This window comes from Mixophyes fleayi, chromosome 3 (assembly GCF_038048845.1).
Source record: "Mixophyes fleayi isolate aMixFle1 chromosome 3, aMixFle1.hap1, whole genome shotgun sequence".
NCBI lineage: Eukaryota > Metazoa > Chordata > Amphibia > Anura > Limnodynastidae > Mixophyes > Mixophyes fleayi.
This window is the reverse complement of record NC_134404.1, coordinates 315,013,165-315,028,959: the sequence shown is the minus strand read 5'-3', so window position 1 is coordinate 315,028,959 and position 15,795 is coordinate 315,013,165. Positions and strand designations below refer to the sequence as shown.

The 15,795-nt window shown below is 39.8% G+C and overlaps 1 protein-coding gene across 1 annotated transcript in view; it reads right to left on the bottom strand.

Annotated features, from left to right (window-relative positions):
* Positions 1 to 6,539: 6,539 nt before the first annotated feature.
* Positions 6,540 to 15,795, bottom strand: part of PSME4 (proteasome activator subunit 4) — a 99,544-nt gene continuing 90,288 nt past the window's right edge. Inside the window, exons 41-47 of the mRNA XM_075204051.1 lie at positions 15,544 to 15,629; positions 14,165 to 14,293; positions 13,855 to 14,010; positions 10,827 to 10,989; positions 10,094 to 10,227; positions 9,298 to 9,437; positions 6,540 to 7,671 (exon numbers count right to left, since the gene is read on the bottom strand). Of these exons, the coding sequence (XP_075060152.1) occupies positions 9,303 to 9,437; positions 10,094 to 10,227; positions 10,827 to 10,989; positions 13,855 to 14,010; positions 14,165 to 14,293; positions 15,544 to 15,629 (803 nt within the window). The 3' untranslated portion in view covers positions 6,540 to 7,671; positions 9,298 to 9,302. The remainder of the gene's footprint in view (positions 7,672 to 9,297; positions 9,438 to 10,093; positions 10,228 to 10,826; positions 10,990 to 13,854; positions 14,011 to 14,164; positions 14,294 to 15,543; positions 15,630 to 15,795) is intronic.

Genomic DNA, 15,795 nt, shown 5'->3' with positions numbered 1-15,795 from the left:
AGCAAAAAATTAACACGATTTCTCAGGAAAACATTGTGTACAATACTGAATACCCCACAGAAACAAACAAACAAACACACACACACAATATCCTAGTATGAATTTTGATTGGAAAATGCTAAGGTAAAATAAGTATTGTATAGAGGATGGAAAACAATGGGCCAATATTTATAAGTCATAAGCCCCATTGTGGTGAGGAATTTAGACTAAGTTCCAATGAAGAAGGGGCTGATTATTCAGAAAGTGTAATATATTAATGCTATACAATTATAAATAATTCCACAGGTTGTCCAATAAGCAATGTCTTGACAGACAACACAAACCCCATTTCGTTGTCAGCATTCTCCACACACGGCTGCCTGGAGAATGGGGCTATGGTGACGACGAGTAACCAGTCTTACTGGTTGGGGGAAGGGAGGGACTTTCTACTTTTTAAGGGGTTATCTTTTAAAAACTAATTTCACAGATGTTCAAGACAAGGATAGATAATATGATATAAAAACATATAACTCATGCATAGGTTCGATACACTGATCTTTAAAAGAATCAGAAGGAGATAACATGGTGACAAATTGGGGAAATATTAAGCTCTATACAACATTCTTAGTCAAGTACACAACTCTCAACCCGGAGAAACCAGGAGTGGATGAAGTTCATTTCGAGTCCCTTCCCAATCTTGTTACCTACATCTTCGTAACATTGCTCTATTATGTTCTTTATCTCAAAATCCTCATTCACGCTCTCAATTTCCTGTATTTACAACTGCAATCTGGGCTTCCCCTCAATCGTCTCTTCAATCAGTCCTAAATGCTGCGGTGAGACTAAGCCTCTCCCATTGCTCCAGTCCGGCTCCCCATCTCCTCCAGAGTTCAATTCAAGCTGCTCAACCGCCCCTACAAAGCCCTCATGACGCTTCTCCTTAATACACCTATGACCTTGTCATGAGGGGTGGGGTATGGAATAATGATGCTGATTATTCCAACAACACTTACCCCGACGTCTTCACAACAAAGGGCTACTTCCCGACAAGACTCCAGGAGGACTGATGTGCCAACCAACTGGAAACAATAGTGTTGAAGAAGCTGCCGGGACTTGACGTCACTGACATCCGCGACGTTGTTATCGATGTTAAGAGGGTAATGTAAGTATGCGGGCATGGACAATGTACTTTACAAAGCGTTCTATATTGTCCATTGCCGTATACATACATTACCCCCTTAACGGCACCGGTAACAGCGTTGCGGATGTCGGTGACGTCATCAAGTCGCAACGGCTTCTTCATTCATCGCAATTGCTTCCAGTCGGTTGGCACATTAGTTGTCCTGCAGCCTCGTCGGGAAGGAGCCCTTCGGTGTGAAGACGACGGGGTAAGTGTTGGGGTGGTCAGCATCAACATGCTGACTACACCGGTAATGATATACAGTTCTGCCTGTCTCCTCTTCCCCAAATTCAATCTATCATTCCTGCCTCCAAGACTTCTCCCACATTGCTTGCTCCCCACCTCTGGAATGCCCTTCCCCTCTTCCAATTTTTTTAAGCCACCCCCATCTGAGATTACTCCCTGAACTTGTGTGATTTTAGTATATTTTGTTTTAAAAAAAATTAAAAAAAACTTACACTGTTGCATGCTTATTTTATTTTACATACTTTATAATGTGGTCTGTCTAGTTCTGTGGAGTGTGTTTCGTCTTACATAATAATGTGCAGATCTTATCAGTATAGCACTATAACATATACATATTAATACATGGGCAAGTCAAAAATTATCAGCACTCCAGTTATATTAAAACTTCTGTTGGAAGCACTGTGTTAGCGACCTAGTACAGAAAGCGTTGCTGTCTCCCCAGTCACTACTGTGCAGGTTTGAACATGTTACGCAAGTTCATTTGTGACTGCAGTGCAAGAAAAATGTCTTGTGACAAGTGAATTAAACATTGATTATCTTGTTACAATGTGATTTGCATGAAAGAAGTGCAGTGTGCAGGGATTCGTTTTTTTGTGGTCTGAGGGCGTGTCTGATGACGATATTTATCAAAGACTTTGTGTACAGTATGGAGAAAGTGTTTTGTTGTGAAGAAGTGTGTATGAATGGAAAGAGACGTTTAAAGAAGGTCGCACAGGCGTCAGCCATGAAAAAGGAGCTGGATGCCCGTCCACGTCCAAAAACTTTGTTTTGAGGTGTTAAAACATCCTCCCTATAGTCTTGATCTTGCCCTCATTGGACCATCACCTGTTTGGTCCCCTGAAAGAGGGCGAAGATTCACATCTGATGAAGAGGTAAAGACAGCGGTGCATTCGTGGCTCGCAGCTCAGCCTAACACATTTTTTAATGAGGGAATACGAGAGCTTGTTGACAGATGGACAAAGTGTATTGAAGAGCAGGGAAATTATATTGAAAAATAATGTATTTGTCTTTTCCGAAAGTTGATTAAAAAAAATTCCATAGCCAGAGTGCGCATAATTTTGGACTCGCCCTTATAACCATGTAAAGATCTTCCTTTTGAGTCACACGGCCTATGACTTTTAATGCCAAATTATTCTATTATCTACCCTGTTTAACTGGTGCCCGATTGCAAAAGTGGCATGTGCATGTCTGTCAGCAGGTAGAGATCAGGTCAGGGGATGTCAAGCGTGTAATAATATCATTAAAAGATATCTTAATAGGCCACAGAGCTCATTAACGGTGTAAAGATCCATAATCTATATGTATACAAAACTATGAGGTTTCCAATAAGAGTATCAGGTGGATGTTATATATGCATACAGCATTGTCCTAAGGAACTATTTTAATAAGAAGAAACAGGTTATGAAAAATGTGAGAAAACCATTTCACACGGTCACATTGGATGTTATTGTTTCTTTTTAGCATCATTCACTTTCATTATTACTGCCCTTTGGTATATATGAAGTGGATGAAATGTCAAGATCCCACGAGTGTTTTCAGCTAGAGAGCATTGCTGCCTAATCTCTATTAATAAAACCACGGGTATTGGTTATATTTTAAAAGATCATAAATAATTTGCCCCTTTTACAGGACACTCCATTTCTTTTGACCATTAAATTATTATTTTGTTTCAACATTATTAACAACTGTAGTAGGAATATTGCATATATCAGCGAATGAAATTATATTTCTCTCCCTGCGGATCCATCAATAGTTTTCTTTTATGAGGTAGCCATATATAGGTTATAAATATATGCCTTATTTCTCAATACTAATGAAACAGGATTACCTAAAAGGTATAAAAGATGTTATGAAACATCTAAGGATATTCCATAACACACCAGATTGCTCTTGACACTGTATATTTACAGCTCATCAAATGTCTCAAAACAGCAAGTAAATAAACTGTTTGACCTTACTGTATGTCAAAGGTGCTGAATATTATACCCAGGGATGCTTACAGAATGTTGCAGAAATAACCATGCGGTAATAGAGCTGACTCCATGTACAAACATGGTGTAAAGCTTTACTTTACTAAAGTTGCAGTGAGCAGTCAAGAAAACAATAAACTTTGTATGTTATTCCAAAAATTTAAATTTTAAAGACATTAAAAAAACACCAAAATCTAAAGGACCTTCAAATATTCAGTAATTTGACCCAAATTGTTTCTTAATTTTATCATGAGAAAATAAAAATATAAAAAAAAGGTAAATTAGGATTTACAACGTTCCAAATGTATAAACTGTTCATATATGTGTTACAAAAATATATGCACAAATAAATGCTACACTATAATAACATTATACTTTATTTTAACAACAATTATTTAAAACTTAAAAAGCAGTTGTAAGAAATTCTGGGATAAAAGAAAACAAGTTATTTATTAGGATATACTTATATCTTTGATTAATGATTTTGCTTTAACCGAGATTTCCTTGGAACTTTAAAACAGAAAACAAACACAAACTTCTAACCTGCTAATGAATAGGGGTACTCGGTTTAATGAGTGCTCACAGACTAAACACGCATGTGAGATGTGGCTTTCCTGATATTGACAAAATTCACCTAATGCCAAGATGTAACAGATTCTAAATCCACATCAATCTTCCACAACGCAATTGCTTTCATGACAAATAAGATGTGCGAACAAAAGAAACTGCTTGATAAACACTAAGTGATGAAGCTGAACTGTGAAACTAAATTATCTTTCTATGTGCTGGTCATTTTTGAAAGCAGGCCGTGTGAACAATGTCTGAAGTGCAAAGGGGAAAGGTTTGATGAAATTGGAGGCAGTGTCAAGTACGGGACATCAATAAAACGTTAAAAGTCTTTCCTACACCTGGTCAGACCATGTTTATAAAAAACACTGTGCTGACAATAAGAGGATTTTTGGACTCCCTGTTAAAAATCAATTTATCCAAATCCATCTGGGGGGCACTGCTACGGTGCGGCTGAGGTCAAAGCACAGGAGCCAGGTACTCAATAGTTACAGCTTCTGGGACAGAAACTCCTCCTCTCTCCCAACTCAATTGCTCCTCAGTTCATAACTTGCAAAGCCCCGAAAGATTGGTTAGTATTCTTGTGTTTACTCTAACACACAGTGCAAACAAAGAGAATCAAGCTGGACCTGCTGCCATACTTCTGGAGTCATCCTTCCATTCAGTCTGAAGCCACAAAGATCACTGAAACTCCCTCCCTCTTGATCTTCTTAAGAATATAAACCCGAATTGGCGAGGGACAGTCTTCAGCGATTTCCTGGTCCGGACAGAATGTGGACAACTTGTTGCGCCGGAAGGCCGTCATGTCCACCTCCAGCTGACCCCATGTCTGTACCAGCAGATCAAACACCTTCGGATGATCAGATCACTCTCCAGGTAATATGGAGTGCATGCTCAGGAAGTCCGCTTTCCAATTTTCCACATCTGGAATGTGCACAGACAATATCGCTGAGATTCACAAAGATTCCGTTTATCGCAAGGGAGCTCTTGGCATCTCCCTGATGATTTATGTATGACACAACTGTGACGTTGTAAAACTGAACAGTCCTGCAGTACTGACTGGGCCCCTGTCAGCGTTCATCACTGATCTGAACTACAGAACGTCACCTCCCCTCATCCCTTAAGAATGGCATCTATCGTGTTGAGGATGAAAAAGCGGTGGCCCCTGATCAAGTTGTTTGCTCTCAACCACCTGAGAGACAAGTTCATCTCCAGGGACACTGAGTGGATTATCCAACTGAAGGCTGGATTTTGACCACTTTCTCCATATGTCTAGCTGAAACATCAGGAAGTAGAACCTGGCGTACTGAACTGCTTCAGAAGTGGAGAACATCATTCCCATCAACTTCACTTCGTCTTTGAGTCAAACCAGGTTTTCAGGGTCTGAGTCATCCAGAAAGCTGTTACACAAGGTGACAGAATTGATAAGTCTATGAACGGCCTTTACTTAGGTAAAGCAAAGCATAACAATAAGCTGAAGAAAAGGATTGCCTGCTTCCCATAGTGCATACTGGTGCCATCTCTTACCCCAGGTAAATGACGCACACACAACCAGCCGTCCACATGATATAAAAGAAACACGTTTCATCAGACCAGGCCACCTTCTTCCATTGCTCCATGGTCCAGGTCTCATGCCCATTGTAGGCGCTTTCAGGGGTGGACAAGGGTCAGCATGGGCACTGCGATGCATTGTGTTCTGACACCTTTATCATAGCCACCATTAACTTTTTCAGCAATTTGTGCTACTTCTGTGGGATTGGACCAGACAGGCTAGCCTTCACTGTCCATGCACATCAATGAGCCTTGGGTGCCCATGACCCCATCGCTGGTTCACTGGTTGTCCTTCCTTGAACCACTTTTGGCAGGTACCCCCACAAGACCGGCTGTTTTGGAGATGCTTTAGCCATCACAATTTGGCACTTGTCAAAGATGCTCAGATCCTTACGCTTGCCCATTTTTCCTTCTTCCAACACTTCAACTTCAATAACTGGCTGTTCACTTAATATATCCCACCCCTTGACAGGTGGCATTGTGGCTGATCGGTGTATGATAATGTACATACCTATATGCATACATACTGTACCTCCTATGTAAATCCAATCTCTATTTTCCTCTTATTCCATATTGTCCCTCTTTAGTGTTGGATTACTAGATAATTATAAATGTCTCCATTTCTTCCAAAACTGTGTTTAGTATCTATAAAATCCTCTTTAAATATTACATAGCTCCCGATAATAGCGATTTAAAACTTGTCATACATCAGTCCATGGCCCCATCCCCATCACTAAATAGGGAGGCCGTGTACATCTTTATGCTGAAAAACAGAAACGGATGAGTGATACGATTTTAAGATGTGTTTAAGCTGTGTTTTATATTAGGTCATGATCAGTCAAAGTGTGTGCATTTATCTATGATGGCATGAAAAATGTCTTTTTTATAACAAATTTAAGTCCCTTTATTTGCACAAGAGGCATGTGCTAATCCCACATTAGGCTTCCCTTTACTCCAAAGGACAAGGTAAGGCTTTGTTATGTTTCATCTAAAAATACAACTTGTAATGTTAGGCACGTAGGAGAAAATAAGAAAGGAGAAACGTGTTACAAACAACCAGTTTATTGGGTTTTAAAATAAACTAAGTGTACAATTGAAAGAACAGTTTTGGCACTACGCTATACATTGGTTACACCTGTGTGCTGACATCTGGTAAATACTGCACTAGTACTCTGCTGTGCTTTAACATCACTGGGTCACTTGCTCAGCATGTAGGCAATTAAAATAGTATTTCCTCAAGGAACACAGTACACATCTCTTAAAAGATGAGGAATAAGGAGTTCACCAAAAATGAGAATTATTTCCATGTACAAAGTACCCTGCTTACAAATTGTCACCTTGTAAAATATATCAGCAACAGGAGTATAGCACAGAAAATAAAAGGACTACTGCAAAATTGCAGATGTTATGGTACAGCTATGGGATCTACTATCTGCAATGCTTGCTTGCCCTTGAGATCACCATCCTCATTAGATTGCAACAGACAGTGAGGTCTGTGTGTGTGTGACATTACCACCGAGCGGCAGCAATCATTTACTTTTAATATGTTTTTCGGAACTTTCTGGACAACGAGTTTCCGGATAAGAGATCCCATATCTGTACACGCACATGAAATGAAAACAAAGTAAGTTCTTTTTACTAAGCGGAAAAAAATAAAAATATTAGTGAAAATAATTTAAAAACACAAAAAATATGGCATTTCACCTGATACAAAGCCTTATTTTAGCTTAAATGTCAGCAATGCAAGTCTTTACAAACCAATGTTGCCATTTCATGTTAAAGGTTGTTATCTGTACAATGTTTTACTACTGTCATGTTTCTACAGTTTATACAGTTATGTAACATTTGCCAAAAAAAAAAAAAAAAAGTTAAAAATCAAAATCCTATTGTGCCTCTGTGTTAAGTGGCAAAAATATGTATACAGCCTAGCCATTTCTAAGTCTTACTGTCACAGTTCTATTAACGAAATCATTTGATGCACGTCAACCTTTTACAAGCATAAATATGTCACTCATCAATTAAAATTGCACAGGTGCCACTCTTCTACTGTGACCTAAAGAAAAAAAGAATAAAATGCCATCCACTTGGGCAGGCGGGTGTCCGAAATTAAAAAACTTTTACTTGAGATAGATCTGGGTCATCCTTCATGTTACACAGACTTTTCCTTTGTATGGTGCTCTAGGGAAAAAAAGATTAAGAACATATAAATATCATTTAAAAAAACAAAAACAATGGTGTACGTTATTCTAAAGCTTATTCCTCTGTGTGTATTAGTGCAAGTGGGAGATTGCTGTATGGACTGAGCATGGTGGCTTACTGGTTAGCACTTCTGCCTCCAGGTTCTTCGGTTTCCTCCCACACTCCAAAAACATACTAGAAGGTTAATTGGCTGCTATCAAATTGACCCCAGTCTCTCTCTGTGTGTGTGTGTTACAGAATTTAGACTGTAAGCTTCAATGAACAGCGCTGTGGAATTAGTGGCGCTATATAAATATCTGCTGCTGCATGTTGCTGATCTGTTAAGGATCTGCACCTTAGGATTCTTCTCTTAGCTGCTTTGACATAATTTATTCAAACCACAAAAAAAAAGCTCATTTTATTCTGCAACTCCTAACATTTACAGAGATACTTTTTGGGCATAATCAAGAATACCTTATTTATAATTAACTTTAATTAACTTAAGTGGCCAACAGCTGCTGCTATGAACGCTGTGGGAACAGGTGTCAGCCAAATTCGTGGCATCCTAAATATGGTAAAGCCATCATCATAAATCCTAAGGCAGTGGTACGCAAAGAGTTTGTTTGCATTCATTCCTAATATATCTAACAAATAGGGGTCAAATTGCTATGAATATAATAGATTATTGATTACCCAAGAACATTTTCCTGTGGACACATACAAGCACTGCTCACTGCATGGTAAAACAGTACACAGAGTTAGGCTTAGGGAAGAGAAAAGTGCAAACATCCACCCTTGCTCTTAGCACCCTACGCATTTCAGTAACAATTTTAGAGACTACACTAGTTTAATAAAACTATCCTCAGTACTGTTACTTACTTTCTCTGATTATTATTGAATAGCCGATCATTTTAATCACAATGCTAGTTGCAAATACTGTGATTAGAAAAATGTTACCAAGTGTACCTATAATGCTTTAAGCACTATATGTCATTCAATGTGGGGTAAAAAAGGATCTTTGCACACAGATTGCACTGCATGCAGTCTTTATTAAATCTCCCTGAGAATTAAAACACCAACCATTTAAGGCCACATCTCATTATGCCTTGCTCTCTATTACCACACAATCATCGTATACCAACTTTCACCAGTATTCAGTGCAGCACCCATAAAAACAGTAATTGTCACCATTTCATCACAATGAAATGTAGCACCCATCTGATCAAACGGAGACCATCCAACCTGCCAGCAAGGGTCATTTCACCGTGATCAAGTAATGACATTTACTGAACCTGCATTACTTTGCTTCACTCTCCGCCACCCAATGTCCTCGGACAGCCAGTTAGTGTTACGTAAACGCCAACAGCTACCGGATGATCAAAAGAGGAGAGGCAGTAAACACGACAATCACAGTACTAGCCGCTCTCGTCCCGGCTCTCTGAAGCCGTTCTACAGCGACAGTTTTGCTGTGGAATCGATAGTGGCTGCAACAAAACCTCTTGATCGCCACATTGGAATTACTATCTCGGTAAATCCCAAACACTTCAGCTAAGTAGTAACATCTTTACAGCAAATTAGGCACTAGATTTCCCATTTTGCTGAATAAAAGTAAAGAAAAATTCTCACCTTTGTTATGCATAGTAGCAAGGAGATACCAAGAGATCGGTCAAAACCACTAGCTGGTCATCAGTAAACTGCTGCTTGTGCTCTTGCCAATTGTCATGGTGTGTTCTCCGGAAATTAGATAGGGTTTTCTTTACGGTCATCTGAAAGCAAACAGGGACTTGTATGTAGACACTGGATTACTTGAGTATTATTTACAGAAGTATCCTTAGTAATATACAGGTTTTGGTACAATATATTAAGTAAACAGATAATGTAACTACACACTTATCTTTACAGGTTCACGGACCCAAAAAGAGCCAATATATTTTCTTGTTTCTAAAGTTTACCCATTAGAGAGGACAAAACACAGGTAGAGCAACATAAGCAAAAAGAGAAACAACAAATGATCACACACTGTGAAATATCTAACATACAGCAAAAAATAAAATAAAAAATGATACGTCTTTAATGGGAACACTGTATCTAGCTACTCTATCAAACATGAGATTTGGACTATGAACTCTGTTACCTATCAGGAGTCTGTACCGTACTGCCTTAATATTACCACTGAGCACTAAATACCAGACTTAATTCATAGCAGCCAAAGTGAATGAAATGACCACAGTTTCTGCATAACTACATACAGGCCACGTACTTTGTAGTGGGGCTCTGTGAAACGGTGATCCCACTTCTTACCACATTACATTTGTAATACATGCTTATTATTTTTAAAGTTTTTACAGTTTTACAGTGATTTTCGATATGAAACAGAAACCACATTTAGCAGAATGAGGTTAGGGTTGAAGCTGGACATTACCTCTATGGGTTGCGGATCATTGAGATGTGCACTGAGATCCATCAGCAGTTGTGGCATCCATGTAGGTACATCATACGGGCTGGATAAAATGCAAGCACTGAGCCCTAGTACACCAGCATGGCGTTTTACCAGATCTGCAGAGAGAAATGGCACAAGGAGAATACCTATTGTTCATAGAAAGCAGTGACATTTCATCTGTTGCTGAACTCCTCTCCCAAAATGCAACATCAAGTCCAGGAGGTAAATCTACCAATGAATCTTTACCAGATGTCTGCAGAATCAGACTTAGACCAAGTTGTTATTGGCCTTAAGGTACTCTCCTGCCACCTCCATGATTGAGCCATATATTCCTTTTTTAATTGCTTTATAAACAAATGATATTACTCTGATGACTGTGGCCTTGCTATAGAGGACACCAAGGCTGGTGTCATAAGAGGTTTTTCAGCTACAGTAGTGATGTCTTTGTAAGCAATGAATTCATACTGTGGTGGAAAGCCTGCTTGATGGGGGAACACTCATCCCCATGGCACGGAGTGACTTCAGAGCTTAATTACTATTGTGCTACAGGAGATGAATGTTGCTTATCATGACTGTACTTTACAAGCTCGAAAATGGTTAGCATTTTGCGGTGTGACACCACCCTTAAGTAGGCAGATGGGGCTGACTAATACACTAAAGCTGTTAAACGTAAAACTAGAAAAAAACATATATGTTAAGATTTCCATTACTTTACCTGCTGAAGGGATAGTATCCACAGCTACAGCCAAGTCCCTCTTGCGTTTTTTAGGCAGTCTTGTTTTGCACAGCTGCTCAAAGTGTGCTTGCATAGAGACATCCATAGTGAGGAAGTTGCACTGTAAAAGGCCACTTAGCGTGGTGGCAGCCATTTCTCTCACCTAAAATTGAAAAATCACACAAAACTTATGTATAGACCATATAATTGTACACAGATGAAATTTAAAATTAAAAATTGCGTCATTCTAACAAAGGAACTTATTTACAAAAAGCAAAACTACGGTAGTCACAGAGCGAAAACCTTTTTCATACTGCAATTAGTCTCACTTTGTGCCTAAATTTCCACCAAATAACACAGGTTTACAAAGCAAGACTGTGGCATTTGTAGGAGATGATTCAACTGGCTGATGGGAGGAGATGAGCAGAGCGAGGGCGTTCCTTGCTTAGCATGGAGTAGCAGAAGTGTAAGAGACGAGATTTCCTTTTACGGAGTGAGATTACCCTAATAAGAAAGGGGATGGAGAGGGAACATTTTTTAGGGCTGTGGCCGCATCCTCTTTCCCCCACATGTGCTGGGGAAACTGGTTTATTTATATACACACAGCTCAGTGCGCCTTGTCTAATGTACAAATGTTTAAAGACAGGCTTAACACATACTTGGTACAATAGAAATCAGGGAGCATCCGGCGCAATATTCCACGGCTCTGGTTTCTATTAGCAGGAACCAGAGTGCTGGTGTGCCAGAGGGTCCCTCACCCCTGATGGTCCACTGGAGGGGTCTGAGGCCGCTGCCACTGGACACAACTGCGGCAATTTACAGCCGCACTATAGCTCTGCCGGTAGCCACAGAGTAGCAGCATTGGAGCTTCTAACAGTACCTCCTGAATTTAAAATAATCCTGGAGCCGGGCCCTGGGAGGCGATTTGGTCAGGATATTTAGAAATCTCCCAGACTTAGTGGAGCTAGGGTGGAGAAGGGTCTGAGCAACACCGCCCCTCACCCTAGCAACGCATGGACAACGGGAAACATACCCGACCGTTACAGAGTACAATGTTAGAAATTCATGGCCCATTTATGTGGAAAATAAGCGAGTCAACCAGGACTGGTTAAATGGTGCACGTGAAAACCGGATATAAAAAGGGCATGTATGCCCCATCTAAAGTTTGTATAACATCCACTACCTTTAAATGTGTTGTATGTGTAATGGCTCTTTTAAGAGGAATTGATGAACAATAAAAATTGGTATTCCTAATGATCCTGCTCTAAGCGCCTGTATCTGTTGTATTCCTGTGGCCTACATATAAGAAGAGCTCTCACAAACATCAACCGCCTGGCCTTCAGAGGTTGAAACCAGTCAGTCAATCATTTGCCATCTACCCAACCATCTGGATTCAAATGAAACAGTCAAGAGGATTTAACCACAGTCACCAGCAAAGAGGTGCAGCTGCAGCTACACACACTATCCAGAAGAAAGTGGTTCTAGGTGCTGCTGAAGGAGCCTGGAGATGGCAACAACTGTTCTTCTACACCAGATGTCCATGTATTGTACCATTTGAGGGGGCACATGGCCATTTTCATTTGACAAAAGAACTTTATTTTGGCCCCAACTGTGAGCTGGCAGAGATTGGGCCTCAGCCTGTAATGTTAAAGGGACACATTTTGCTCATTACATATCTGATAATAAGGGGACCACCAAAAGATTCTGGTACCCCACATGGGGTCCCAACCCATACGCTGCCCACCTTGGATCTAAATGTGTAAGTATATGCGTGTTTACGTGTAACAAGTATTCAAGGATACTACAGAACATGCCTCCATAGTGACTGTGGGCTTTATTAGGTAGAATGTTTGGCTATTATAACATGTTAAAATTTTGTTTACATTTCAACTATGCTGTTCTGATTGCCAGCTACAGTACATTTGCCAATATATGAATGTCAAATTAAATTGATAAAATACATTAAAAAAAATGCAGTTTCTACTTGATATCTGACAGATGAATAATGTCAAATGAGACGATTTGAGCATAGCTGCTTATGCATGGCAATGAAAGGGTTACGTGCATTACCGATTAATCATCATTAATAAGAGGCCACCTTTCTAATAAGTACATATTGTTACACGTTAAAATGTAAACAGAGAACTTCATCTGCTTAGTGAACAAAGCAGAGGCTGACACGCTGCATGTAATGTGCCACATTACTGCAAATTATCTCCTTGAACATAATGTTCTAGAGTCGCGCAAATCAGTAAGTGTAACGGCAAGTACTGTTCTAATTAAATAGACCAACTTAACAATAAGCTCATTTGCACGTCCATCGTACATTATTAAAATGTGATCAAATTGATTAAGAATTGTCAAATGCATGAAGAGGAGAAGTATGTCAGAAATTCTACTGACAATTTGCAGGCCCCTCTCTGGGACCGCGATAATAAATGAGACATGAAGTGTGGATGTACCAGCAGAATGAGAGGAGGCTCGGCTGCAAAATGAACACACTCACTGGGGAACTTGACATTTGTCTCTCGCTGTTCCCCGCACCGGTTTCCACTTTTTGTACATTCAAATTATTCTCGGAGATGCCAGAAATGGGTCAGTCTTTGCGTTACGGAGCTACGCTGCCTATTCCCTCTGGTGCATGTATGGAAAAATTTAGATCTCATCTTTCTGCACTGTAGTCAGTGTGTGTTATATAATCCGGAAGGGTGACAGCCGCACCAGCTAGTATAAAGCGGACATCAGGTGACTTCTGCTGGTGTAGTAATACCATTCCTAAGTATATAGAGATTTTTAGATAGCATTAATAGATATGTGTTTGTTTTTGACATATTTTGTACCTAAAAAAATGCAGGATCTAATATACAAGTTCCATTTACTTCATGGCTCAGTGTTGACGCTGGTTCATAAGGAATTTATAGTCTCTATTCTAATCAACATTGGTGCAGGCCACAAAATGGCAACATAATTGTTTTTCAGGTGACCCATAGCTCTAAAGTAGAATTTATTTGCAATGTTTATTTATTACCTCCAGTTGTTCATCAGCCATTAGGTGCTGGACCAACCACCGAATGCCCTGTACAGCTTCCTCATTGTGAAGGAATATAAACAGATTGTAGAAGACCATTGTCTGGGTGTAGGTCAAAACGGTGTATCGTGCATGCCAGGAACTGCTCCTCGCTATCTAAAGATTAAAACAACAATACAAACAGTCCATGAGGATATAGGATAATGCAAATGATAGCGTTTTACACAACTTAATTTGTCGACAAGAAAACTGACGAACTGCTGTAATGACAAAAGCATTTTAGAGAAAGCTCTGACAAGTCACTACTCACTTGCTTCAATACATCGAGAGCCAGGGGCACCTGCTCAGGATACAGTAGCCCTTGAGACATCAGGGATAAACACATTTTTGCATCTCTTTTCAGCTCATCATAATTGGTGTCATTTTCAACAGGTGCAATCTGGTGGTGCAGATACAAGAGAATCGTGTTATCATACAACTGGAGGACAACAAAAAATAAATCATCAAATGACACTGATCACTGCGTGCCCCATGCAGCTCTTTAGTTTCACTGACCAGACAACTGAGCAGAGAGACGTGAGATGCAGAGATTTATCAGAGACGACCTACACTAGCACATGAGAGAGGAACTTTCCCTAGAAACTCTGGGGTCCTATTGCACGTGAGTAACAAATGCATTCTTTTTATTATATATACACAGGCATTACATTAAGAATTGTGCAGTCAATTACGGAGATAAATAAACACCTGACCCTTATAACCTCTTCTTAGGATGTTGTGCCTACTTGCAATAACCATGCGCTCCTCTAAGCAACTGCATGAGTACTTGAGAAAATAAAGATAAGTGACTCTAACAAAGGGAAAGACTATTAAAAGATATCCAAATGCTTCCAGCTTTGCATTTCCACCACCAGAAACATTACTAAGAACTGGAAGCATAAGGGAACTGTTGAAACCCTAATAACATCTGGAAGACGCAGAAAAATATATCTAGATAGAACTGCTCATTAAGTGGTTTGCAGATATAAAAAGTAGAACACACATAACAGTGCAAATGTAATAGTGGTCCACAGTACAACTATGTTTATACAAAGTGTCCAGCATAGAAACCTTTCCTATGCCCTCATTACACCACAACATCTGATGTATGCAAAACAATACTTTGAAAAGCCAGAACTTTATTGGAGCAAAGTGCTGTGGAGCGATGAAACAATGTATTTGGCCACAATCGGAAGAGATATATTTGGACAAAAACAGATAAAACAAGTGGAGAAAAGAAAACCATGCCAGCCATTAAGTATGTGGATGGATCTATTAGGCATTGTGGTTGTGTGGCACTGGAACCATTGTAAGGATGGAAGAATGGACTCCATTAAATATTAACAAATCATTAAGGATTTAGAATGGCCTTTGTGTTCCCCAGACCTGACTATTATTGAAAATCTGTGGCAAGGTCTCAAACGTGCAGTACAAGCAAGAAGACCTAAAACAGAAGAGCTCTGCAAGGAAGAGTGGGGGGGAAATCCATCACGCAAGAAACGGAAGACTCTGGGCTGCAACAAGTAAGGTCCGGTATGATTGTTATGAAAAGCCGGTGTAGCAGCTGACAGGATGCACAAACTGCCACATTACGGTTTTACAGCTTGTTAGAGGAGCCCAGCACAGGAACAGGTATGCTGATAAACTGACCTTGAACAGCAGCGGCAGAAGTTGTAACTGCTCCAGAACCGCTGTACAAAACGACCTTCCAGCACTTGCCATGATCCACTTCAATACTGCAAGGTGAAGAGAGACATACAATCACTTGATATACTACAATATATACCTTATTACTACTGCAATATATCACTATATGTTCACCTATGTTCCCGTATGAAAAAGCAGGTCTGCTTATATTTACACAGAGAACATAAGACTTTTCAAGATATAAACATGGATCAT